This window comes from Callorhinus ursinus, unplaced genomic scaffold (assembly GCF_003265705.2).
Source record: "Callorhinus ursinus isolate GAN/ISIS: 27379988/994484 unplaced genomic scaffold, GSC_fseal_2.0 scaffold61, whole genome shotgun sequence".
In the NCBI taxonomy this organism is placed as follows: domain Eukaryota; kingdom Metazoa; phylum Chordata; class Mammalia; order Carnivora; family Otariidae; genus Callorhinus; species Callorhinus ursinus.
Window position 1 is genome coordinate 4355828 of NW_027397123.1, and position 25581 is coordinate 4381408.

A 25581-nucleotide genomic window follows, 5' to 3' on the forward strand; every position below is an offset into this window, starting at 1 on the left:
CAGGAGGGGGAGACGCTGAGGGCGATGGGGGGCAGGGGTGAGAGGCCGGTTAGGGGCCTCCACCCACCCGCTGGGGGAGCGAGGCGGGGGAGATCGCCCGCAGGTCTTGGTGGGTGCGGCTCCTTTGGGGAGGCGGGGGAGCGGGGGCGGGGTGTCTACTCTGGGTTTCCCGGCTGGGCGCGGGGGGGGGGGGGGGGGGGAGAACGGGGAAGGGGCGGGAGGGGGCGGGGGGGGGGGGGGCGTTGAGGAGGGGGGGGGAAACTCCCGGGTCTCTGAGACAGGCGGTGACCACTGGGGCGCTGGGGGAGGGGAGGAAGAAAGAGGGGGCGAGTCTGGGGATGGGAGAGAGAGAGCTCCCCCAAGGTTCGGTTTTGCCCTCTCCCCCGTTTTGTCCCCACAGATGAGAACTCACAGACAGAACAGGGGAAAAAACCAAATGCACATTTATTAAGCTCAAGACACAGACTCCAAGGGTGCAGGGAAACCGATCTTCGGAGGGGAGACGGGGAGGTGCAGGGGAGCAGTACGTGGGGATTCTGGGGGGCTGGGGCTGGACTCCCGGACCCCAGGAGCTGGAGGCCTGAGTCCCTGGATCTGGGATGCAGACGGGCTCTTTCGGGGGGTCGTCATTACCAAGGCCTGGGGAGGGGCAGCGGGGTGCAGCGGCACCAGCCTCGGGTGGGTGGGACGGCTCATTCGGGGGAGCGCTCCCCGGCGCAAGGCTGGGGTCCCCACCGCCTCCACCCGGTCCTCAGGCTTCCGCACTCAGGCAGGGACAGCAGTGGAGGTGCCCGGGGCTGGTTTTACACGCCGCCACCTCCAGGGGCTGGGGACCAGGGGGGGCGGGTGGAGAGAAAGAGAGACGGAGCGTCAGCCACCTGCTGCACCTGTGCAAGCAGCCCCTTCCCACAGCCAGTGCGCCCCCGCCCCCCTCCTCCCATGGAAGCCAGACCCGCAGGGACTGTCACCCTTGAGCTAACACTGGGAAATGACTTGCCTCCCCACACCCTGATCCGTTTAGGGACACCTGTGTGGCTTTTGTCCTGCCCCACAGGACACTGTCATGGAGAGGAACACACTTGTGATGAAGCTGGAGACCCCTGGCCCAACTTGGGCCTTTCTGGGGTGTCCCCCTGGAGTCTCCATCCCCGTCATGTGTCCCCAGCCTCCTGCTACACCCCCATCCCAGGCCCACACCCTGTCTCCCCAACATTTGGACACAGCCGGAATTCCCCTGTTTCGCACCCACTTGGGACCATCACTCAACTGGAGTGGGTCACAGTCCTGGGCATATTCTGAGACCTTGCCCCAGGTGCTAGCCCCCCCCCCCCCCAGCCATCCACAAAGTCATCCACAAACCCCCATTAGGGTTTTTAAATCTCATGAAAAGAACATGAAACAAAACACATCAAATTCTACACCAAATCCCCCCAAGCATTGAGTACCCCAAGGCCCACTTTTTAGTTCTGAGACCTTTTATGAGAGGCAGAGAGATCCCCATTTCTGATTTGTGTAAGTCCCTGGAAAGAATGAAGTCCCACTAAAAACAGGTCAAGATATTTTTACATAATTTGAATTAACACCCCCAAGGAGTCACAATCTTTCATCTACAGTTTATTCCCTCCTACATCCTAATCTCTGTCCATCTTCCTTCACCCCTCCTTCACCCCTTCACCCTTTCCTTCACCCCTCTCTCCCCACCCCTGCCCCCTCCACACCCCTACCTGCTCACACTCCCCCACCCCTCACCCCTTAACACCCCGACCCCCTTCACACCGTTCACTCCCTCCCACCCCTCATACCCCTCACCTCTCCATGCCCGCCACCCCCTCCTCCCCACCCCTCACCCCTTCACACCCCCACCCCCTTCACACGGTTCACTCCCTCCCACCCCTCATACCCCTCACCTCTCCATGCCTGCCACCCCCTCCTCCCCACCCCTCACTCCCTCCACACTCTTCACCCTTCCCCCCTTACCCCCCAACACACACCCTACATCCTCTTCACGCTTCATCCTTTGCCTGTATTTTCCATCGTCATGCTCTACATCCCTGTGTTCTCTTCTCCAAAATCAGTTTTTTAAATCTGTATCCTATGTCTCTCCTTTTGTTATTTTGATACAATTATTCAAAATACCTTCCCTCCTTTCCTCCCTCCCCCCTTCTTTCCTTCCCTCCCTCCCTCCCTCCCTTTTTCTTTCTTTTTCCTTTTTTTAAGTACTCTCTACACCCAACGTGGGGCTCGAACTCACAACCCTGAGATCAAGCGTCACAAGCTCCCCCCACTGAGCCAGCCGGGCACCCGTCTCTTTGATTTTTCTTGATCATTTCATCCTCGGTCTTCCCACCTGGGCAATAAGGTCTGGAAAATATCCCATCTTCCTGCCTCCTGTAGTGCTCAGCTCTACCCCCCTTTGGACTGTGCCCCCCCCTTTACAGACTTGTGGGTTTCTCCCTGGGGAATTAGTTCAACCTTGCTTTCCCGGAGCTTCTCCACTTGTTTCTGGGAAGCTTCCGCGGACTTTTTAGGACATTTCCCACATCCCACTGACTCTCTGTGGGTTAACCTCTTCCATCGGTGGGGCCTCAGCTCCCACTGCAGTTCCCCTGGTCCATTCATGGGTGGCATTTTTCTACGGGACACCCAGTGCGGCCCCCCTTCTTGCCCCCATCCCTCCTCCTCCCAGAACCACACCCTTCCTCATCCTCACCTGAGGAGGGAAGCTCCGACTTACAGGATTTGCATGTTGGACTGTGGAAGCAACGGATCAGAGAGAAAAGCATCAGGAAATCCAATTAGCCACAGGCTTCATGAGAAAGATGTGGGGGGACCCTGGGGCCCTTCTGTTGGGGAAATACCCCTGCACCCCAGGCTGCTCCCGCCCCTCTCCTCTCTCTCCCTACTGCTGCCAGACCTCTCAGACCTGGAGTCCGCCTTCCTGCACTTCACCTTCTTGCCTGTTAGGAGAGAGAGACACACAACGAGACAGGACATAAGGGTCTGGACAGAAGCCAGCAGGGAAACCGTAGGTGCCCAGGGACCCGAAGCAGCCCTCTTTGAGGCGCTGTGGAGCCTAGAAAAAGGGTCACACTTACTGATGATGATGAGGATGCCCAGCAGGAACAATATAGTGGCCAGAGTCATGCCCACCGTCTGCACAGTGTCGTAGTCTGGGGGAGATAATGGGGGACATCAACGTGGGTAACACCTCAGCCCTCCCTGGCTTCGAGGTTGCCCAGCCAGGGGCCCGGAGCCCAAGGATGCTGCGGGCCGTGCCGGGGGCTCCCCCAGTGGGCTAGTATGAGGATGGACAGCAGGAGCTTGGGAGCTCCCTTGACCTCTTTACCCTCCACCCTTCCCTACATGCTCTGTATATACGTAAAACCATCCTCTACATCATAGATACATATATCGCACCTCCTTTTACTGCCTCCCCCTGGTCCTGTCTACCATTGTCACCTGTCTGAACTATCGCAGCAAGCAACATGCTCTGTGGTGTCCCTGCACCCCAGTCACAGGGATCCTGCTAACACCCAAGTCAGATCAGAGTCCCCAAACTTGGAGGACCCCACTTCACCCTGGCTTCCATTGCATTCCAAGGAAAAGCTGAAGACCTCATCACAGCCCACCCAGCCCTGCATCACCTGGTCCCTGTTCCTTCTCAGACCTCACCCCACTCCGTTTTCTGCCTCAGTCCCCTACTCCGGGCACACTGGTCTCTCTGCCATTCCTGGAGCAGATCAGGTATGGTCCTACCTCAGGACCTTTGCATTTGCTGTGCCCTCTGCCTGAAAGCTCCCCACACCTCCCCCACCCGCCGCCAATTTTCCTTCCTTACCAATTTCTGGGCTTTAGTCACATGTCAGTGAAACCTTCTCTGAAACCTTGTCTATTTAGAATTTCCCATCCTCTCCTCAACATTTACAATCTTATTCTTGCCTGTATTTTCCTTCAAAAGAAGCATTCTTGTCTAATATGCCACAGTAAATACCCTTGAACAACACGCAGGTCCCCTTAGATGCAGATTTTTTCCCCAATAAATACAGTACAGCACTGTAAATGTATTTTCTCTTCTTTATGATTTTTTTTTTTTTTTAGCAAGCTCTACTCCCAGCTTGGGGCTTGAACTCACGACCCCGAGATCAAGAGTCGCACGCTCTACTGACTGAGTCAGCCAGGTGCCCCTCTTCCTTATGATTTTCTTAATAACATTATTTTCTCTAGTTTCCTTCATTGCCAGAATACAGTACATAATACACATAATATACAAAATACGTGTTAATCGACTGTGTATGTCATTGGTAAAGCTTCTAGTCAATAGTAGGCTATTGGTAGTTAAGTTCTGGGGGAGTCAAAAGTTATATGTGGATTTTCAACTGCATGGGGGGGTCGGCACAACCCTAATTCCCAAGTTGTTCAAGGGCCGATTGTATTTATTGAAATACGAATTTATAGGGCACGAACTCGGTACCAGCAGTGTCCAGGCCTCTGCCTCAGGGAATTGACTTTCATATTGTGATAAAGCACAGAACGAAATAAAATGAAACATCTGGCCATGTGACTATGACTGGTTGTATCTGTGGCTCCTGTTGGCAGAGAGTCAGGAAGGGCCTCTCCTAACAGAGCAGTCGGTATTTGCTCTGAGCCCTGAAGAAGGAAAAGGAGACTTAGTCAGCTGTGTGGAGAGCTAGACGAGGAGTATTCCTAGCAGAGGAAACAGCACATGCAAAGGCCCTGGGGTGGGAAAGAATTTGGTATATTGTAGGAAAAGTACGAGTGAGCAAAGGGAGAGGGCAGAGGAGTGTTTAGAGAGGGAACCCAGGCCAGGTCTGCTAGACGCGGGGGTAATTTCTTTAAACTTCAGTGCTGTGGGGATGATTTAATGGCATCACCCAAATAAGTCTTTCCCATAAGCTTCATAGGTAGAGACTAATACTATCCCTTATTTACAGAAGAGGAAAAGTTGCTTGCTCAAGGCCACACAGCTAGTGAGGGGATAAGCCAGGATTCGAATCCAGGCAGCATGGCCTCAGAGTTGGATGCTTCTCTGATGACCACAATGTGCCAGCCCAGAGTCCTGAGGAAGCCTGAAGGAGGTCCAAAGAGGGTAACCCACCCACCCCCAAATCCGATTCTGCCCTCTATGAGTCCAGCCGATGTAAACTGAATCTGCACGGTCACATGGCCAGTGGCCCAGCAGGTATCATGTTGCCAGGGCTGAAGCCATTTCAGCAATAACCTGTGGGGACTTGCAACCACCCCTTTATCCAGCCCCAGGGTACCCTCATCAGAATCTGCCACTCACCATAGTAAAATGGGTCAGGTTCCTGAGGAACTGTGGCAAGGAAGGCAGGAAAAGAGAGAGAGGGAAAAAAAATATTTCAACACTGGGTTTCTTAACATTTTTGAGACTCCAGATGGGGCCACTGGCCCAGTGCTTTCTGGGTAGAAATCAGATAAAGACGCCCCTTGATCTGAATGATATAGCCTCATGCATGGCAGGACACAAGGCTTGAAGAGTGGAGCATAGGCTGGATTCCAGCCCCCACTCACACCTTTCATTAGTACCTTCCCTCGTTCAGTGCACAACCTACCAAACTATACATGGCAGTCCTGGAACTAGCCCCCTGTGGAAGTTTGAGGCAAGCTATGGACTCATTTCCTGAAAAACACATACACCTTCCTATTTGCATCTGATGCTGGGGTTAACAGACTCCAATCCCACTGGTAAGCTGCTGAGTGTATCCACTTCCCCCGAATACTCCCTAAAACTTCCCAGTCATCTGATAGCTCCCAAAAAAGTCAGGCACTGTGGCTACTATTCTCATCCACTTGCTCCTGCCACCGAATCCAATGCAGAGGAGCTGTCCTATAATATACCCTATATTATATTACATATAATACATACTTTATGACTTATTTGTAAGACATCATCAATTTTAAGATTCAAAATTGACTTCATAATAGCTTTCTCAGTGTGTGTATATATGTTGAATATGTATGGAACTCTACCATATGAAACATACCCATCCATTAGAAGACTCACCCCAATTTCAGAAATGTTAATGTGTGGATAAAATGTGTGTGTGTGTGTGTGTGTGTGTGTGTGTGTGTTTACTTTTCCCCATCCCCCACCTCCCTGTCCCAAACCATAATTCCCCTTCAGGAGCCCATTCTGATGGCTCCCTAATTCCCGACAGCTCTCAGTACATTCTGTCTTGTCTAGAGCCGAATTCGGCAAAGCGTGCACCACTAGCCGAGGAGCACCAGGGCTGCGAGGGCAAAGCCTCTGCCTGTGAGGACTAATGCACTGTCATTAATGTTCTGGAGGCTCAGGGAAGGATGGCAGCTGCCTTGAGGTGGGGGGAGACCACGTGACTAATTCTGGCCAATGAACTGTGAGTGGAAGCCTCATGTGACTTGCAGGCTGGAGCATTTAAGGGTTCTTACAAGAGCTCCCTTTTGCCTGTTGGCCTGAGGACATGAAGTTTGCTTTGGCGAGCAGAGACCCCCGGCTGACCTGAGATGGAGGTATCGTGTAAGTGAGACTTCAACCTTGGTTGTCAGAAGGCGCTGAGATTTTTGATACTATTTGTTACCACAGCACACTCTAGCCTAAACTGACTGATTCAGGTGGCACCCAGGCAAGACTCGAAATAGCACTGTTTCTCGCAGTGTGTAAGTTCGTCCTCCTCAGTTTCCTGTCCTGTCTTCAAGGAGGAAGTCGTAGGTCGGTGCGGAGGTGTCTTTAACGCCTTCCACCTTGCTAAGCTCCCTCTTCTCCCGCGAGAACACGTCCTTGGGCTCACAGCCTTCAGCAGTGATAGCTCTGTAGAATTTTGTGACATTATTTGGTTTTCTCCTTTATTTATTTATCTAGCCAGCATTTGATAGCACTGACTCCATGCCAGGCTCTGTTCTAAGCACTTCACAGGCGTTAACACACCTCCATCCACACAGCCGCTCCCTCATACAGGGGCTGTCTGCATCCTCATTCCACAGAGAAGGACACTGAGGCCCAGAAACATGGAGTCACTTGTTTAAGGTCATGTTCATACTTGCCTTGAAGGCAAAAATAAAGAGAGAGAGAGAGGAATTTTCCTTTTGTGATGGTCATATAAAATGAAGCTAAAGCTAATTAAGTTTTTCAAAAAGCTAATCCTTTAAAGGCAAAATGCTAAATACAAGTGTGGGGAACATCTGGCTAAGGCAAAAATCATACTCGAAAACGTCAAGATGGGGAAACGTTATTTTAGGGTCATACGTGCTGTCTTAGCTCCTCCACCAGATGGGGAGGAAATTTCTTTGATTCCTCTGCCATTAATCCTGACATTTGTAAAAGTCTTTCAAAGAAGTTTTCTAGAATGAATGAAAGAAAGAAATGAATAAATGAATGGGCGAGTGAGTGAATGAATGAATGAAGGAGAGCCCCTGCTAGGCTGCAGGAAGCTGCATCAGAGGTGGAGCGGTTGGATTATCCTACTTTTGTCTCCTGTGTTTCCAAACACCCTGCCTTCCCAAACCATCAGGAGCCCACTGGGTGAGCACCTGCTCCAGAATCCTCTTTGGTTCTACCCTGGGTTCCTCGGGCTGTATGCAGAAGTCCCTCTTCTGGTCCCTGCTGCCCCAGGAATCTGGTTCCTCGGGGCGAGGCTGGGCTAAGGGTGGAGCCAGGAGGCAAGAGAAGTGTGCACCACTCCTGGCCAGTTGCCAGGGAGATATCAGGAAGGAGGTGGTTGCTATGGCAACTGGGGCATCTTAAGAGGTGAAGAGAGTAATGGGTTTGGGCACCCTAGGCTGGGTGGGGTCCTGGGGGTTAGGTGTCTAATTCCGGGGCCAATCTTGGCTCCCTCGGCTCCCTTTGTACCTCCCATTGTTGCACCTGCAGGGCTGGCTTCTGGCCAAGCCGAGGGTCCTTCTCAAGGATAGGGACCTGGGCCTGGTTGTGCTCCTGCATCCCCTTTCTGTTTGCCCCCATCGCTCCCTCCTGCTTTCTGACAGGGTGGGAGAGCCTTCATCTCCCTCCCCTGTGCTTCCCCCCCACCCCCCCCCCCCCATCCATTAATCAGTTTAAGTGGTGCAACACATAACATGCTCTTCCTTCCCACCCACCCCCCGGGGTTTCCCAAGACCTGCGGTCCCCTCTTCTGCTTTGACTGGGGAAAAGGTGGGGGGGGTGGGGCTGAGGCGTCTGTCCTCCCACCTCTGCCCATCTGCTGCCATCGATCCTGTTAACCACCATCTCTGCGAAAAGAAGCCCTGGGCTCCTGCCAGGCCCGCTGGCTCAGCCCTGCCCCCTCTCCCTAGGGTGGCTTCCAGCCTCTGCAGCCCCCCCCCCCCCCGCCCTGCTTCAAATTCTGCAGATATGGCTCAGTGCAGCAGCCCCTGCTTGCCCGGAAAGGGGGCAGGGAAGGGAGATCGGATGGAATTAGGGTTCCCTTCACCACCAGGGGCTCCTGAGCGCCACTGGCCTATCGCCTCTGGCCCTGCTCTCAGTGCTGGAAACCCCACCCCCACCCCATCGGAGCATTCTTCCCCCGTTCCTCTGCAGAGGCAGGCTCAAGAAAGGGGGCTCTTAGGGGGCAGTGAGTGTTTAAGTGGGCTCATAACTGGGTTGAGGGGTGTGAAATGTCAATCGCCATGTGGCTGGATGGGGGTGAAGAAGGGACATCTGTGTGCACACCCGAGTGCACCTCCTGGACCAAATAACACCCCTGCATGTGGGCTGGGAAGGAGGGTCCTGCCATCCATTCCTGCCCAAGGGGGGTTCACTGCAGTGGCTTGGCCCCACCCGCTATCTCTCTCCCAAGCTGTGGGTCCATCTCTCTCTCTCTCTCTCCTCCTCACTCCTCCTCTGTGAATTTCTCTATGCCTGTCTCTTTGTCTCTGATTTTCTCTCTTTCTCTGCATCTCTTTCTGTTGCTCTCCGCCTTCCCCTTCACTCTCAATCTCTTGCAGCCTCATCTCTGTCTTCTCCCCGGGTCTCCCTCTGGGTCTGTGGCTCTGGGTCTCCTGCCTCTCTTGCTCTCTCTCTTTCAGGCTCTCAGTCAATTTTTCACATTCCTTTCCATCTCCCTCTCTCTTCTGTCTCCTTCCATCTCTCTCTCACTTCCTCCAGCTCTCTCCCCACTCTCTCTCCGTCCTGCTCCCTCCTTCCCGCGGAACCTGCCTGTCAGGGATTTCAGGAGACACCCACCATAGGAGCCAGCGCTGGGAAAGAGAGGGATATGCCCCCCTTCCCTTTGCCCCCCCTCGGAAACCCTGAAATTTGCGAGAGCCCCTGTGGTCGCAGACCCACCCGTTCCCACCCTCGAAGCCAAGGCTCTTCGCGTCCGCTACCGCCGCTGTGCAGGACCAGCCGCCCGGTTGCCATAGCTACCGGTCCGCGCATCCTTTCTCCCGGGACTGCCGCTCTCCAACCGCGGGTCCCGCACAGGAACGACACCACCGGGAGGGGGTGTCCAAGAGGCCTGGAGGGGCGCCAAGGGGTGCACTGCAGGGGCCTCCGCCCATGGAAGGAACAGACATCCCCTTCCCCATTCCCTTCCCTTTTCAATACTGGAATCTCCCTAGATCCTCTCCCCTAAGCTCTAAGATCCCGGAGCCTCCCTCCCCACCCGCGCGCCCTCTCCCCAGGCAACGCTCACCCTTTGTGGGGGCCTGGGTCGGGGTCGCCATGCCGGGCCGGAGCAGGGGGCGGCTGGATGCCGAGGCGGTGAAGGCTCGGCTGCAGCAGCTGGAAGCGGGACGGACTGATGTCGGGGGGAGATGGGGGGAGCCCTCGTGTGGGGGGGGGGCCGTAGCCAATGGGGGCCCGGAGAGCCCGCCCCCGTCCCGGCCACCCCCGCCCCCGCCCCCGCCCACTGCCGACGTCCCCGCCCCTTCCCCAAGGGTGGGGGCGCCCCCTGCCGGGGCCAAGGGGGCGCCCGGGCTTTCGCGCAGAGGGACTGACAGATCCACAAAGCGCTGTCAAGAGAGAAAAGCACGTTTTATTGAAGTCTGGGCGGCAGAGAGGAGTCTGTGGGGGCAGGGCTGGGGGAAAGGGCAGTCCAGGTGGCGGTGGGCGCGCAGGTGGTGGGTGGCAGGCATCAGGAGCCAGGGGAATCCTGTGGGGGTGAAAAAGGTGAGAGGCAAGAGAGCCCCCCAGCCATCCCATCCCACCCTTCGCCCCCTTCTCCTCCCCCTACCCCCCAGCCTAGCCCGAGCTGCAGGACCTGGCTGGGTTCCATCGCGCCAGGTGTCTCTACCGCCTGCGGGTGGACAGACCTGAGGGGGAACACGGAGAGTTCGGGTGTCAGGAGGGGCACCCCAGCTCCTGCGGAGCGGGGAGCAGCAGGGCAACTCCCGGACCTCTGGTTTCAGATCAAGCCCCTCCCTCCACGCGCCTGTCCCGGCCAGGAAAGGGGCTCTTGGAACCCGCCCTCACCCCCAAACACCCGAAGTCTCCCCAGACTCACGGCGGATGGAGCTGCGGAAAGTTCCCTCCTCTTCATCAGGTTCCCCAGTCCTGGCAGAAGGAATTGGAGGTGAAAAAGGAGAGAGGCAGCCGCCCCCATGAATCCCCCAGCGCAGCCCTAATTTCACAGACCCCTGTACTGAGGGCCAGAGATGGGCAAGGAGCAGGCTCGGGGTCCGCCAGAAAATCGGGCGCACCCAGGAGCGGTTTACGCGTGTGGCAGGAGGCGCTCCAAGTGCCTCCCGGAGTGCTGGGGAAGAGCCTGGAAGTTGGTGGGGGAGGAGTGGCCGAAGGACTTGAGGGCAGACGGCCTGGAGTCAGCGTAGGCTAGAAACCCAGAACCCTCATCTCCTAGTTGAGTGATCTCCAGCAAGTGACTTCACCTCCCTGTGCCTCGGTTTCCTCATCAGTAAAATGAGGTTAACAACAGCACCTACCTCATGCAAGGGGTGTGAGGAGTAAATAAGATAATACACAATAAACAGTATCTGGCACTTGGGACTAAACATTAGCTATTATTTAAAATCACATCTACAATTGTTTTAACATGGAGAAGGTATTCATACATTGCTTTAAATTTTTATTTAAAGATGAATCAAAGAGCTAGGAACAGGACGCTGAGCTAAACTGGGCCGCCAAGTGCGGTGATCTCATTTCGCCGTGGCTCTTTCTCTCACAGCACTTATCACGCTTTGTGATTTTATATTTGTGAGGCTGTTGGAACCCACGGCCGCCGCCCCCACTGGGCTGGGAGCTCAGCCAGGCAGGGAGGGCGGTGTGTCTATTCACCGCTTGGTCCCCAGGGCCTGTCTTGGGGCTTGGCACATAGTAGGTGCTTAACACATATTTGCCGAAGGGTCTCTGGCTGCGGGTCCGGTGGACTCCCCGCCTCACCCCCAGCGCCCCTCTGGAGCAAAAGTAGGTGAGTGAGAGCCCGGAGGGGCCTCTTACCTCTGCTGCTGGTTGAATTTGCACCGGCACCTTCTGCCTGTGGGTGGGGGTGGGAGGAGGACGAGGCTGAGATTCAGCTCTAGGCAGGCACCGAGCGGCGCTCGTGAGCCGGCCCAGGCCCGCGAGGGGCGGGGCCGTGGGGACAGGGGTGGGGCGGGGCCGGGAGAGGGTAGGGGCGTCAACAGGGCGGGCAGAGGGCGGAGACGGGGCGGGGACGGGGCGGGGCGGGGCGGGGGCGGGGACGGCAAGCCGCACTTGCGGGGGCTGGAGGTAGTGGCGTGGAGGTACTCACTCAGGATGATGAGGATGCCCAGGATGAAGAGGATCCCGGCGATGATGAGGCCTCCGATCCGCAGGGACTGGTAGTCTGTGGGCGGCAGGAAGGAGAGTGAGGGCAAGGAGGAGAGGAGGGAGAGGAGGGGAGCCGAATGGGGAGGGAGGGGCCCAGGGGGATCAGGGAGGGGGAGGGGATAGAGGAGCTCGATGAGAGGAGGAAGAAGATAGGGAGGAAGGAAGAGAGGGATGGGGGAGGAGAGGGTGGGAAGGAAAGGGGGGCGGCGGGCAGGGCAGGGAGGAGGGAGGAAACCAGGAAGTAGGGGAGGATGGTGGAGAGAATGAGGGGAACAGAGAGGGGAGAGAGGGAGGCACAGCAGAGGATGAGCCGTGAGATACTGAGAGGTTAAAGGAGAAAGAGACTTCGAGAGACAGAGAGGGATCAAATAGAGACACAGAGAGACAGACAAGGGGAGATCAAAACAAGGAGTGAGAGATCTCTGAGAGACAAGAGAGAGAGAAGGAGAGTGACAGAGCCTTGAACAGAGTCAGAGAGACAGAGATGGAGACAGAGCAGTAATGAGGACGGGATGGGCAAACCCAGACCATCGCTCCCAGCGCCCATGGATAGACACCCCTCCCTCCCTCACCATAGGTGAACGGGTCGTGTTCCTGTGGAGGTTCTGGAAAGAGAAAGAAGTCAACGGTTGGATGCTTCCTGGGACTCTGGACAGAGAAGGACATAAAGAGAGACCTTCTGGGGGCTTTATTCTCCTGGGCTGAGAGCCTGGGGACTGTTGGACCCTGAGCAGGCTGCCCACCCTCTCTGGGTCTTAGCTGCCTCCTGCACTGTCCTGGGTGGGGCAGGGGGCACCTAACTGCCCCCGCTTTCTGTCTTATCCCATGCTGTCAGTGATTCTGTCATTCGAGGGAAATGGGCCTCCATCCCACTGTCCACCTTTGCCTGACCTTGCATCCACTCCCCTACCCCAAATACTAGCTTGTGACTGGACCCCATGTGAAACCCCCAATTTCCTGGTACCCCAACTGACTCAGTTTAGGTTGGAGTCTCTAACTTGGCTCTCTTGAAGGGCCTCCCCCCTTGCCTCCCTTGGGACTGAGGTGCGTGGTGGGCTACATACCCCAGACTCACCTGCATTTGCTGTGGTAAGAAAACCCATACAGAGAACCAAGATGTGGTAGAGAGGCGCCATTGTCCTGGGGGACACCAAGGGTCAAGAAATGTGTTCCCTCGTTCCCCCCCACCATTAGGACTTGAACCCAGGGGGTTAAATCAGAGTCCAGGGGTTTGATTCCAAAAGTGTCCATCATCCAACTTGGCCACTGGGAGAAACAGGGGTACCCCCCGCTTCATGCGGACACAGTGTCACCAAAACAAGTCACAGTGGGGGTTGTACGACACACAGCAAGGGCAGGGGTGAGACACACAGTCTACAGGGGTCTCCCACAGGCCCGGGCCTCCCCAGAGCAGGCCCCAGATGCCCCACACCTACCCCATGGGAAGAGCAGGATGGCTTGCCCCACCCAAGTGGAGAGACAGACACACGCGGTGAGGGATGAGGGACAATGCAGGCAGGACCCGCCCAAGGGTCCACCTGCCGGCACACCAGGGCCTCCCTGTGTCCGCGTAATATCCCAGCTCTCCGGCCCTCGGCCGCGAGCCCGCTCTCTGCCTGACCCTGGGTATAAATATCTCCCACTTCACCCTGGAGGAATTTGCCTCACACAGGCCACCATGGCAACAGCCTTCCTTCCCCCACTCGGGGGTCACGCACAACCCTGCCGGGGTGAGGCCCGGCTGCCACATGGCTCCAGGCTGCTCCTGTGGGAAAGGCCACCCCTTTTCTTCTTCTGGAAATGATGAGAACAGGGGGGAAAACATCCCCTCTGCTTGCCTCTGGGTGATATCTTTCATGGGCGGACACGGCCAGGCAAGTGGCATGAGGCCCAGAGCAGTGGGGCCGAGAGACAGAAGACAGATGCCAGGGGCAGGGACACACACCCATACACACACACACACACACACACACACACACACACACACACTCAAGCACAGGCAGTGGGGCTGCAGTGGAGACAACACCCATTCCCCCAAACTCCTGGTTGGAGCAAGCCATGGGGTGGAGACAGTCACTAAAACGATACTCTTCATCTGAGCCTTCAGTGCCCCCAAATCGTGACGCAACCCGACCTACGCACGTGAGTGTCTGAAACCCCCCCCCCCAGCCAGGGTGCACACACTCAGCGGCAGGGGAGGGAGACGTTGCACCCACACGCCCACTCCTGGGGAACCCCACCGTCCTACCCACACTCCCTTCCTCTTGGGTCCGGCCTGCCTGGGAAGCCATGGGCTGGCCACTCCTGCTCCCAAAATAGGTGGCCCAGCCAGGCGAGGGGTGAGGCCTGGAGGGGAGGGCAGGGGACGCTCACCCCAATCAGGCTGTCCCCTGCTGAAAGGCCCCCAAACGTCCGGCCGTGCCGGGGGTGAGCACTTTGGACCCCCTGGCCCAGAGCTGGACTGCGCCCGCCCTCAGCGGTCTCCCCTCCCAGCCCCACCCCACCCCTACCCTCCCCAACCAGCAGCTGTAACTGGAGCCGGGGCTGGAGGGGGGCCAGGGGGCGGCCCCCAGCCCAGACCGCCCTGGCCCGCTAGGTTAACTCTCTCAGCTCAGATGGAGGAGCCGCAGGAGATGTGTTGGGATCGCTGGAGAAGGGCCGCGTTGGCAGGGAGGACGGGACCACAGACACACACACATGCTCGCACGCACGTACCCACGCAAGCACGTACCCACGCTCGGGCCTCGGGCCCACCTCCGAGAGCTTCTGCCCTGCGGTGGGAAGGTGGGTGTCAGTGGTTTTCTGTGAGATCCCTGGGGATGGGGCCCAGTCGGGGCCTAAGGTCACCCCGTCTGAGTGCTTAGGAGCCCACTGACCCCTGACCCCAGGGTTCTGCAGGGACCTGGGCAGAACCACAGGGCTATTGTGGGGTCATTTCAGCGTGTGTGTATGTTGTCTGCTGCTGACTGTGACGGCCCCCAGGAGGGCACACCACACACACACACACACACGCACGCACACACACACATATTCAGATGGATGGTACAGAGACCGTACAGAGACACAAAGACCTCGCCACACACGTGTCCACCCTTACAAATGGTCACACTCTTGTGAAGACATACAAACGGCTGTACAGAAACACACTGATGGGCGCCTGGGTGGCTCAGTTGGTTAAGCAGCTGCCTTCGGCTCAGGTCATGATCCCAGGGTCCTGGGATCGAGCCCCGCATCAGGCTCCCTGCTCCGCGGGAAGCCTGCTTCTCCATCTCCCACTCCCCCTGCTTGTGTTCCCTCTCTCGCTATGTGTCTCTCTCTCTGTCAAATAAATAAATAAAATAAAATAAAAAAGAAACACACTGATACACACACCACACATAAATACACTCAACAGCCCAGACGCACAGCTAGCTCTCCTCCAGTTTCAGGGATGGGAAGGCCCACACGCTGTGTACATATGTACGCAGGTGCCTACCCACACTTCTGTGGGCACAAAGGGAAGCAGAAATTCTGTCAAGGACACCGCCACACGGCCCGCCACTCTTACACATAACCACAAAAACAGACACACACAAACTGTGTTCATACCCTCATGCACAGGCCAACAGGGCCCTGTCACAGGCAGACAGGCCTACACACTTGTGTTGACACACTTGGGACACGCCACCAAATGTGTGTTGACACTTTTAACCCCAAACCTCCCCTTTCCTGATCTCACGGGGCCTGTGGGGCTCTGTGCTGTTGCGTAACACACACGCTGTCCTCGCACGCGGGCCAGACTCACAGGCTCTGGTGACAGAGAAAGCTGGTTCCGGGTCTGAGCTCTGCCACTCCTGGTTGTGTGACCTTGAGCGGCCCGTGTGAGCTCTCTCTGCCTCAGTTCTCTGTCCCATAAAATGGAGAAATCACCGAGATCGTACGTATGACGCTGGGCCAGGCTCAGAGGTCTCTGAACCCAACACAGGCTTCTTATTAACTCCATTTCCGAGATGAGCAAACCGAGGCTTAGGAAGGTGGAGCTGATTCTCCTGAGGTCCCTGGTGGTTAAGGACAGAAACTGCCCCTACCCTGAAAGGGTCAGACATGGGCTCAGACTCTGGAGGACACGGGTGGGGAGCACGTGGGCATGCGCATACTCAGGCACAGGCATCAGAGCCTGGACACACACACACAGGGGGCCCACCTCAGAGGACCCAGGGGGCTTTGAAATGCACCCTCATCCCTGTACGTCTGAGCCTCTGCCCCTCATGGCCCTGTACCCCAGGGTCACCGGCAGTCTCTGGTTAATGATAACCCTGATGTTTATGCAGCCCTGGGGAGGGCTGACAGAGAAGCAGGGAAGGCAAGCAGGGCTGGGGGCACCTGGCCAGCTCCAGCCCGTCCTTGGCTTCTCCCCCTCACAAGGCCCACGGTTCCAGAGTGGAGCCACTCAGCCACTTTCTAGCGGGGTGAAGCTGGGCACATGATGTAACCACTCTGAGGCTCAGTTTCTCCTTCTGTAAAATGGGGATAAACTCGTAGTCACCTCAGAAGGAAGCTGGTGCTGTTAAGTGTTCTGAGTATGTGCAGCCGTGGCCATGAGGTGAATCATTTAACCTCCTCATGCCTCAATTTTCCCATCTGCAAAGTGGGGGCCAGTAGTATGACCCACCTCACGGGGCCGTCGTGAGAACGGAATAAATTCATGTTAAGTCAGGCATACGGGAAGTGCTCAATGATTATTATTACTGCTGTTTCAGGTTGGGTAACAAGTGTCATTTATTTATTTTTCTTATTTAATGGGCGGAATCTATCGAAATTGCTAAAAGCTTAGTCCGAATGAAAACGACCAGTATCCATGAGTTCAGATCTCCCAAGAAAGAACACAAAAATCACGCAGAGAGGCCCCTGGAGCCGGCTGCCTGGGCTTGAGCGCTGGCCCTGCCCCAGCTGGTAACCCAAATCTCAAATTAACTTGACCTCTCTCCTCAATGTTTCCATCTGTAAAATAGCCATATAATAAGATCAACCTCAGAGGGTTGTGATGAGGTTGGTATGAGCCAATAGACAAAGTTTTAGGACAGGGCCTAGTGCAGAGCCAACGCTGAGGAAGGGGGCAGTGGCATCTTCACCTCATTTTTCCCCTGAGTTGGCTCCTTGTCCCAGTGGGTGGTGGGCACTCAAGGGGTTAATGTCAGGCTGGCGAGGGAGGCTGTGGGTTTGGGGCCGGGCAGCTGCCCTGCCGAGCTTGGCCACCAGAGGGAGCAGCTGGACTCCTCTAAGCCTTGGTGACCCGGCACATCACACCCTCCTGGGAGCCCGGGGAGGGGGCTGGCTGGGCGTGGCCAGGATGGCTCCAGCCCCCCAGTGGTCTCTCCTCCCAGCCCCTCCGCCTGCCGAACCATCCGGTCCCCACCCTGGTGACATCCTCCTCACACTCCGAGTGGGGTGGAGTGGAGAATCTGGGGAGGGGGCTGGCTGAGAGGGGTCAGGGCAGCTCCGGCCCTTTGTGGCCCCTCCCCTCCCATGGGGCCATCCAGTCCCTTCGTTAGGGCTGCTCTTCTAAGGCCTCTGACCCCCTCCTCCTTCTTAGGCTGCATTGCCGGGCGCACCCAGTGCCCAGTGAGTCCCTTTCCCAAACCTCCAAGGAGAAGGGGCGTGGGAGGAGGGGAAGAACAGGGAACTGGAAAGGGTGGTGAGAAATAAAGACACCAGACAGCGGGACGCGCGGGCACGCGCGCGCACACACACACACGCGCGCGCGCGCGCGCGCGCGCCAACAGAGATTGAGGACAGAAACAGAGACAGAGAGAAACAGAGACAGAGAGACAGACGGAAATAAAGACAGTGGGAAGCTAACTCACTGAGTCAGAAACACAAAAAGAGAGAGAGACAAGAAAAGGAAAGAGAAATAGAAAATTGGACAAGAGAGGGAGGCTGAAAGAGAGACAGAGAAAGGAGAGACAAGCCGGCACAGAGTGTGCCAGCTGGCGCGATGGAGGGTCGCCTGGTGCAGCAGATGTAGCGGCCCCAGCCCGCTGAGCTGGGTGGGCAGAGAGAAGCCGCAGGGGTGAGGGGCATGGGAGGGGCGGGCGTGCTTCTACTGCTGCTGGCTGGAGCCGGCGTGGGGGTGGCCTGGAGACCACCAAAGGGAAAGTGTCCTCTGAGCTGCTCCTGCTCCAAGGATAGTGCCCTGTGTGAGGGCTCTCCGGACCTGCCCGAGAGCTTCTCCCCGACCCTGCTGTCACTGTGAGTGTCAGGCCCTCCTGAGGGTGAGGATGGGTGTCCTGGGGCCCTGGGGGCTGGGGGCTGGGGGCAGGGTGCCGGGGCCCCCGAGGAAGCAGGGACCCTTTAGGATCTTGGGAGGTGGGCAGCGAAGGATGTTGGGATGCCTCAAAGGGAGCTGCTGGGATTTGGACAGGAGCTGAAGGGAGACTCCAAAGCCCAGGGCAGCATTTGGGGCCCCGGGGGGGGGGGGGGGGGGGCCGGGGGGGGGGGGGGGGGGGGGAAGCTGAATGTTGCCAGGATCCTTGCCAAGTGGCTGTTTCCCTAGGATGGAAAGGAAAGACATCCGGGGTTGGGGCAGCATGCCAGGGTCCCCCAGGCAGGAGACGGCTCTGGGGCGGGACCGGAGTGTTGGGGTGATTTCCTCCTCACCCACCATTGCCCACGTCCCCAGCTCACTCGTTAGGACTGGAGTCACCCAGCTGAAGGCCGGCAGCTTCCTGAGGGTGCCCACACTGCACCTGCTGTGAGTGGGGCCCAGCTGAGCCGACAGCTAGCTCGAGGGAGTGGGGGGGGGTGTTCGCACCGGTGCGTGGGGGGTGCGTGCTGACATGTGTGTTTGCGCATGTCTGCGAAAGCATCGCGTGTACCTGTGTGAGACCATGCGCATGAGGGTTGGGGGGACAACGTTAACATGTCAAAGAGGGGGCAGCAATTCTGGAAAAATGGCTTTCTTGCTCCCTTGTCAGCCTCTTCACATCCAACTCCTTCTCTGTGATTGAGGACGATGCATTTGCGGGCCTGTCCCACCTGCAGTACCTGTGAGTGAGGCCAGGGGATGGCGGCTGGGATGGGGGCTCGGGAGAGGAAGCAGGGACCCACCTGTGGCTCCGACAGTAGAGGGGGGTAGGGGCTTGTTGGCACGTTGAGGGGTGGGGGGGTGTCTGGATGAAGGTCCCTCCTGGAGGGGCAAGAGGCCTGGTGTCTCGGGTGGGGTCAGGGCTCCTGCTCAGCTGTGTGATCTCAGCCTGCTCACCTCCCCTCTCTGTGCCTCAAGATCCACAAAGGACCTGGACCACCCAAGACTATTTCTGGCCTTCCCTGACTTAGGGGAGCCCAGGGAGAGGCCAAAGAGGCTAGAGACAAGAAAATGTTTCGTATGAACAGGAGACAACTCTGAGGGGGTGACGGGGGTGATCGGGGTGGTTGTGTCGGCGTTGGTGACCATGGTGTTGATGGGGACCCTGTCGCTGCGGCTCCCCGGGAAGCAGTGGCGGTACTGAGGATGATGACGCGGGGGTGACGTGGGTCAAAATGGCAGCCCCAATGGCGCCGGTGCTGGGAGCGATAGCGATGACGAGGTCTGAGGGGCTGGTGTTGGTGCCGTCGCTGTTGTGCGCGTTGTTAACCCCAGCGTTGGCGTTGCTGGGAGGGCACGGCGGCTGGTACTGGGTTTGGTGGTGGTGCTGGAGGTGTAGGTGTGAACGGGAGTTGTGGCAGCAGCCGTGCCGGTGGTGGGTGAAGAAGGGAGTGCGGGGCGTCCTGGCGATGTTGGTATTGCCAATGCTGGTCCGCGTGCTTTTGGTGACGGTGGGGGCGTCGGTGACGATGGTGGCAGTCCTGTCGGGATTGTCATGGAGGCTGTGTTGTTGGTGATGCTTCCCAGGAGTGCTGGGTGAGGCTTGGTGACAATGCGTTGGTGTGGGTGACGGGAGTGGGTGGCGGTGCCGGGGTCAGTGGTGGTGGTGGCACAGCTTGGCTTTGACCATAGTCTCAGCCATGCTGTTGGCACCGGGGTGAGGGATGGTGATGGAGGCGCGGGGGTGGGTCATGATGGATGATGGCGGAGGTGTGGGTGGTGACGTCGAAGCTAGTGCTGGGGTCGGTGAGCCGGCAGAGTTCACTGTGAGGCTGGCAGTGGTTAGGTTCCTGCCTCCTGGGATGATCGGCCCGGAACCTTGGGGAGGACAGGTTTCTGGGGAGGCTTCAGCACATTCCAGTGGCCTATGGCTTAAATGGGGTGAGTTTCCCCAAGCGCGCCGGCGGGCGGGGGGGGGCACAGCAGGGAACCGAGGGCCTCCCCCTCACCCCCCTTCCCTCCACAGCTTCATTGAGGACAATGAGATTGGCTCCATCTCTAAGAACGCTCTCAGAGGACTCCGCTCCCTCACACATCTGTGCGTGCCTCCCCCAAGGGCTCACCCCTCCCTTCCGCCTCACCAGCCCGCCCTGACAGCCGCCCACCCCCAAACCCCATCACCCAGGGACACAGGGGATCCGGGTCGCTGGTGATGGCTCCTCCTCCCTTCTCTCCTTCCACCAGGAGCCTGGCCAATAATAATCTCGAGACCCTCCCCAGATTCCTGTTCCGAGGCCTGGAGACCCTAACTCATGTGTGAGGCTCAAGGGGGCTGGGTGGGTCAGGGGAGCTGGGGGCTGTTTGAGGGGGAAGGGGAGTGCTCTGCCCACTTCTGGTGACACAGAGAAGTATGGTGGCAGTGGTTCCTCCGTAGGCCCCATCCCGAACCCTTGCCTGGGGAGGGGGCGGGGAACGTGGCCTCCAGGGGGGTGGAAGCCAGGTCGCAGCCCCTCCCCGGCCTCTTGCCCCAGGGACCTCCGCGGGAACCCGTTCCAGTGTGACTGCCGCGTCCTCTGGCTCCTGCAGTGGATGCCCGCCGTGAATGCCAGCGTGGGGACTGGGGCCTGCGCCGGCCCCACTGCTCTGGCCCACAGGCAGCTCCGCCACCTCGACCCCAAGACGTTCAAGTGCAGAGCCATAGGTGGGGGCTTTCCCGGCAGGGTGGGAGGGGCCGCAGGGGTCCCAGAAGAAGGTGGGAGAGCAGGGGAATGGCTCCCAGGGCTGAAGGGCTCACCTCGCTCCCTGCTCTGCTGTTTCCCAGCTTGTGAGCCCCTGAGCATGAGCATCAGCTCCCTGAGCCTCAGTTTCCTCATCTGTAAAATGGAGGTAATAAACCGTGCCGTAGGATTGCAGCGAGAATTCAGTGATGCATCCACGCCCGCATGTGGTGCCGAGCCTTGGATGGGAGGCCTTCATAAATGTGCATTCTGGTGGTTGTTATTAATATAAAAATGACCATTTAAAAATACTTGCTATGATCACGTTGCTTTTCCATAAATACATTTTGGTGCCTTTATGGGCCCTGGGCAGGGCAAGAGGCCCAGCAGTGATGAGGATGGCCCTGGCTCTTGCCCCTCCCACAGCCCAAGGCACGGGGAAAGGTGGAGGGTGAGAGCCCGGAGTGGTCAGGACTGGGGTGGGGGAAGCCTACTGAGCTGTGGGCGCCCCGAGCCAGAGCGAGGGCCAGGCACAGCGGGAGGGCCAGGGAGGGCTTCCTGAAGGAGTGGGTAAGGCTATTAATGTAATAATCGATTCTTGCCAGCATCTAAGTGTAAGTCGTGTTTTGGGTTTGTGGCACTCATAGAACCAGAGAATTTAACGTGAGGGTCACTCTTTACTCAGCTGTCCCACAGTCACTGAGGGCCACTCTGTGTCCGGCCCTGTGAGAGGCAGTCGGCACACTGTGGCAACCCAGACAGCAATGGGCCCTGCCCTCAGAGCTCTGGCGGGTGAGGACGTAGACATTGAATAGAACGTTGCAGAAACAAAAGTATGCTACACGTTGTGATAAACACAGGGAGCCATGAGGGAGATTACGGTGGCAGGGTGGCCCTACCTTCCATGGGGCGTTGGAGAAGGCTTCTCTGAAGAGGTGGCTTTACATCCGGATGTAGCTCAGTGAAGTACAGAGGGAAGAGCCCTCTGGAGAGAGGGGACAGCGTGTGCAGGGTCCTGAGGCAGCAGAGAGTCTGTGCTGCTTGCAGGTCAAAGGCAGGCAGTGTCTCGGGGGTGTGAGTGAAGGGAAAGACACAGGTGAGGTCCAAGTCAGCAGGGGCCTCACTGTGTAGGACTTTGAAAGCCACAGAGAATAGAGTGGATTTTTCCCTGAGGGCCGTGGGAAGCCACGGAGGGTTTCGAGCAGAGCCCTCCCAGAGCCCAAGGCACGGGGAAAGGCGGAGGGCGATGATATGATGGCCATTTCTCAAAGATCCAGCTTTGGGTGGGCATCCTTGGTGGCTCGGTTCGTTGCTTCAACTCCGGGGCCTGGAAACAGGGCCTGGCACATAGAGTAAAGTATTATAACCTGGAGTCTACACCCGGCTCCTCCACCCAAGCTGGGCAACCTTGGTGCATCATTTCCATAAAAGCTAAGAGGCCATAACCAAGAGGCTCAGAATCCCGTGACTCAAAGAAGACAGAAGGGTCTGAGGCGAGCAGTCCAGGCGGGGGGAGGGGGGCAGCCCCTGGGTGTTGTCCTGGTTTTCATGGTTGAAACGGAGTCGTGGCACGTCCACCTGCCAGGCCATGGGGAGAAGGGGAAAGAGACCAGGTCCAGGATGAGCCATTGTCAAACAAACGAGGCGAGCATTACCCTCAGCACTTTGCTCTTTCTCCACGGCGAACTTGGCCTGGACAAGGCCGTACCTAAGTTCAGGAGGGAGGTGCTGGGGCAGCGCTGGGATCACATGGTGGGCAGCTCTGTGCCCCAATCCTCGTTCGTGGAAGATGGGAAGGCTGGGATAGCTTTTTCATCTGTAGAATGGATAGAATGAAACGTCCCTCACAGGGATCTTGTGATGTCAAACGAATTAAGAAATACGTTGCATCTAGCAATGATTTGATGATGTCAGGCGGCTCAGAAAATAAAGCATTCCCCTGTTGTTGTGACTTAATTCATCTATCGATGAAAAGATTCCACTCCGTGTCCCTGTGAGGTGCACACCACGATGGTCCTCATTTCAGAGATGTGCAAACCGAGGCTCAGTGATGAGGGCCCGCGGGGTTCCCTCGTGCCTGCCTGACTCTCTCCTGCCGCCCCCCAGAGCTGTCCTGGTTCCAGATGGTTGGGGAGTCGGCGCTGGGCGTGGAGTCTTTCTCCTACCAGGGGGAGCCCCATGTCGTCCTGGCACAGCCTTTTGCGGGCCGCTGCCTGATCCTCACCTGGGACTACAGCCTGCAGCGCTTCCGGCCTGAGGAAGAGCTGTCCGGTGAGCCCTCCCCCCCCGCCCCGACTTTCCATCCCCCTGCCTGCCCAAGAGCCTGCCTGGTGGACCTGACCTGCCCCGCGGCCTAACCTGCCCTCCGGCTCCCCGACCCCCCCCCCCCCCCCGCGCCCTCGGTGGTGTCCTGCAAGCCGCTGGTGCTGGGCCCGCGCCTCTTCATGCTGGCCGCCCGCCTGTGGGGGGGCTCGCAGCTGTGGGCCCGGCCCAGCCCCGGCCTGCGCCTGGCCCCCACGCAGGCCCTGGCCCCACGGCGGCTGCTGCGGCCCAACGATGCCGAGCTCCTGTGGCTGGACGGGCGGCCCTGCTTCGTGGTGGCCGACGCCTCCAAGGCAGGCAGCACCACGCTGCTGTGCCAGGACGGGCCCGGCTTCTACCCCCGCCAGAGCCTGCACGCCTGGCACCGGGACACGGACGCCGAGGCTCTGGAGCTGGACGGCCGGCCCCATCTGCTGCTGGCCTCCGCCTCCCAGCGGCCCGTGCTCTTCCACTGGCTCGGGGGCCGCTTCGAGAGGCGCACGGACATCCCCGAGGCCGAGGACGTCTATGCCACACGCCATTTCCAGGCTGGTGGGGATGTGTTCCTGTGCCTGACGCGTTACATCGGGGACTCCATGGTGAGGCCCGGCCCAGTCAGGTGGGGCAGGCGGTGGAGGCCACAAGCCAGACTGACCTGCCGCAGACTTCCCCCTCGTGTGGGCTGGTCTTTCAGCGCTGACCCCACCTTTGCACACGGGCCTCTACACTCTGACCTGACCTCACAGGCTGACCTTCGAGCTCTGACCCCACCTAATGTACTGATCTTTGAACTCTGGCCACCCCTCCACTGACCCCAAGACCACTGTGACTCCTCCAGGCTGGTTGACCATAAGCCACTTCCTATCCCCTCAACACTGACACTGGGCCCCACCCTCCAGCTCTGTAACTCTGACACACTCTGAGACTTACATTTGGCCACAGCCACCACACTCTGGACCCCAAGGCTGACGGCCCACCCCCACCAGCATTCTTATTCTGGGGTGAGGAACAGCCAAGCGGAGTGCTCTGAGCCTAGAAGGCAGTGGTCTGACTCAGGTGTTCACGGGTCATGTGTGTGGGGAGCAGACTGTGGGTGCAGGGATGGGAGTGGGGAGCCCAGGGCAGAGCCTACCGTCCCGGAGGGAGGTGACTGTGGCTGGGCAGAGTGCGGCCAGAGGAGATGGGACAAACAGATACCACTGTAGGTAAAACTGACTGATTCCATGTGGAGTGTGAGGGAGAGAGAAGAGCCAAGAATGACTTCAAGTCTGGGGCCTGGGCAGCAGGATGGTGACAGGTATGAAGGCAGGAAAGCTGCAGGCATTTGGGGACCTACAGGCCTGTCTCCAAGCTGTTCCAGGTGCTCTGAAGCCCAGAGGACTACCGGCAGGCCTGGCCCTCCTGGACCCCAGGCCCTAACTAGTCGCCACACTTCACAGGTCATGCGCTGGGATGGCTCCATGTTCCGCCCGCTGCAGCAGCTTCCCTCACGTGGTGCCCACGTCTTTCAGCCACTGCTCATCGCCAGGGACCAGCTGGCCATCCTGGGCAGTGACTTCGCCTTCAGCCAGGTCTTCCGCCTTGAGCCTGACAAGGGGCTCCTGGAGCCTCTGCAGGAGCTGGGACCCCCAGCCCTGGTGGCCCCTCGTGCCTTTGCCCCCATCACCTTGGCCGGCAGACGCTTCCTCTTCGCTGCTTGCTTCAAGGGCCCCACACAGATCTACCAGCATCACGAGTTAGACCTCAGTGCCTGAGACCCCACGGGACCTTGGCTATGGCTTGGAGGGGAGGGGGCAGTGGCCCAGGGAGGCCCAGGCCGCTGGACACCCACTTGGGCTCCTGGCCCTACTCTGGCTGATGGTCCCTGTGAGGTACTGACCACAGGCCAAGCTCAAGGCAAGAGCTGTCCTTCAAGTCATAAGCAACATCTCGGCTAGGGGCACATGCCCCGACTAAGGATGACTTGGGGGCTCGGGCTGGGGCACTTGCAAGGAGCCGGGATACAGAAGTCATGATGGGGGTAATGTGCAGAACTCCGTGAGGTCTGGAAGTGCCCCCCTCAACCCACTCCCACCCCTCCTGCTCCCTGTGAAAGTCCTGAGGAAGAGATAGCTCCCCCTTCCCTCTAAACTCCATCGGCCAATCGCTTTTGGCGCCCGCCTCCGTGACGTCATCAGTCGCTGGGCCGGCCTCCCTGCCGGGCTTGCTAACTTCCTCTGCTGCTTGTGCGCATGCCTGCAGCCCAGGCGGAAGCCCAGTGTGGTGGCCCTCTTGCGCGTGCGCGGGAAACAGGTGGGCGAGCAGGAGCTGTTGCGGGGAGCCCCGGCTACGCGTCTCCAGTGAGGGACAGGGGAGAGGACGGAAAGTGTATGAGCTCAATAAACGCGCTGTGCACCTGTCCCGCTCGATGTTGAGGGTGTTTCATGAGTGACATGGGGGGAGGAGTGGTGTCCCAGGAGCAGTATTACGGGGAGGTGCATTTTGGCTGCCCTGGTGCGCTTTCGCTTGCCCCATGAGTGTGG

General features: G+C 58.1%; 3 protein-coding genes across 8 annotated transcripts; 1 reads left to right on the forward strand and 2 right to left on the reverse strand.

The window, feature by feature from the left end:
* Window positions 1-426: 426 nt before the first annotated feature.
* FXYD7 (FXYD domain containing ion transport regulator 7) lies at window positions 427-9784 on the reverse strand. 2 transcript variants are annotated; one of them, XM_073885371.1, is made up of 6 exons: window positions 9648-9784; window positions 5306-5335; window positions 3096-3170; window positions 2924-2957; window positions 2711-2751; window positions 427-826 (listed from the first exon to the last, which is right to left on the reverse strand). In XM_073885371.1, exons 1-6 carry the CDS (start codon window positions 9676-9678, stop codon window positions 804-806), a joined length of 234 nt encoding a protein of 77 aa, XP_073741472.1. In that variant the 5' UTR covers window positions 9679-9784; the 3' UTR covers window positions 427-803. The 2 variants fall into 2 exon arrangements, with proteins under 2 accessions (XP_073741472.1, XP_073741471.1); XM_073885370.1 differs by having other exon boundaries at window positions 2915-2957.
* A 185-nt stretch (window positions 9785-9969) lies between these two features.
* Window positions 9970-14267, reverse strand: FXYD1 (FXYD domain containing ion transport regulator 1). 2 transcript variants are annotated; one of them, XM_025854599.2, is made up of 8 exons: window positions 14132-14267; window positions 12834-12898; window positions 12331-12363; window positions 11700-11774; window positions 11408-11444; window positions 10458-10507; window positions 10215-10266; window positions 9970-10106 (listed from the first exon to the last, which is right to left on the reverse strand). In XM_025854599.2, the coding sequence occupies exons 2-7, from the start codon at window positions 12892-12894 to the stop codon at window positions 10244-10246; spliced, it is 279 nt and encodes a 92-aa protein (XP_025710384.1). In that variant the 5' UTR covers window positions 12895-12898; window positions 14132-14267; the 3' UTR covers window positions 9970-10106; window positions 10215-10243. The 2 variants fall into 2 exon arrangements, with proteins under 2 accessions (XP_025710384.1, XP_073741469.1); XM_073885368.1 differs by lacking the exon at window positions 14132-14267 and adding an exon at window positions 13195-13320.
* Window positions 14268-17135: 2868 nt separating this feature from the next.
* Window positions 17136-25313, forward strand: LGI4 (leucine rich repeat LGI family member 4). Of its 4 annotated transcripts, XM_073885302.1 has the most exons (9): window positions 17137-17986; window positions 18417-18488; window positions 18712-18783; window positions 20068-20139; window positions 20286-20357; window positions 20573-20742; window positions 22865-23026; window positions 23150-23658; window positions 24499-25313. In XM_073885302.1, exons 1-9 carry the CDS (start codon window positions 17817-17819, stop codon window positions 24811-24813), a joined length of 1614 nt encoding a protein of 537 aa, XP_073741403.1. In that variant the 5' UTR covers window positions 17137-17816; the 3' UTR covers window positions 24814-25313. The 4 variants fall into 4 exon arrangements, with proteins under 4 accessions (XP_073741404.1, XP_073741403.1, XP_073741405.1 ...); XM_073885303.1 differs by lacking the exon at window positions 18712-18783 and having other exon boundaries at window positions 17136-17986; XM_073885304.1 differs by lacking the exons at window positions 17137-17986; window positions 18417-18488; window positions 18712-18783 and adding an exon at window positions 18819-19637.
* Window positions 25314-25581: the final 268 nt, after the last annotated feature.

Coding starts and splice junctions, on each gene's coding strand:
- FXYD1 (XM_073885368.1), bottom strand. Junction 12,364..12,833: donor TCTTACCACAGCAAATGCAG/GTGAGTCTGGGG, acceptor TTCTCTTTCCAG/AACCTCCACAGGAACACGAC. Junction 10,267..10,457: donor TTTCCGCAGCTCCATCCGCC/GTGAGTCTGGGG, acceptor GTTCCCCCTCAG/GTCTGTCCACCCGCAGGCGG.
- LGI4 (XM_073885302.1), top strand. CDS start 17,817: ATGGGAGGGGCGGGCGTGCTTCTACTGCTGCTGGCTGGAGCCGGCGTG. Junction 17,987..18,416: donor TCCCCGACCCTGCTGTCACT/GTGAGTGTCAGG, acceptor CCACGTCCCCAG/CTCACTCGTTAGGACTGGAG. Junction 20,140..20,285: donor CTCCGCTCCCTCACACATCT/GTGCGTGCCTCC, acceptor TCCTTCCACCAG/GAGCCTGGCCAATAATAATC.
- FXYD7 (XM_073885370.1), bottom strand. CDS start 9,678: ATGGCGACCCCGACCCAGGCCCCCACAAAGG. Junction 5,336..9,647: donor GACCCAGGCCCCCACAAAGG/GTGAGCGTTGCC, acceptor TCCTTGCCACAG/TTCCTCAGGAACCTGACCCA. Junction 3,171..5,305: donor ACCTGACCCATTTTACTATG/GTGAGTGGCAGA, acceptor TATCTCCCCCAG/ACTACGACACTGTGCAGACG.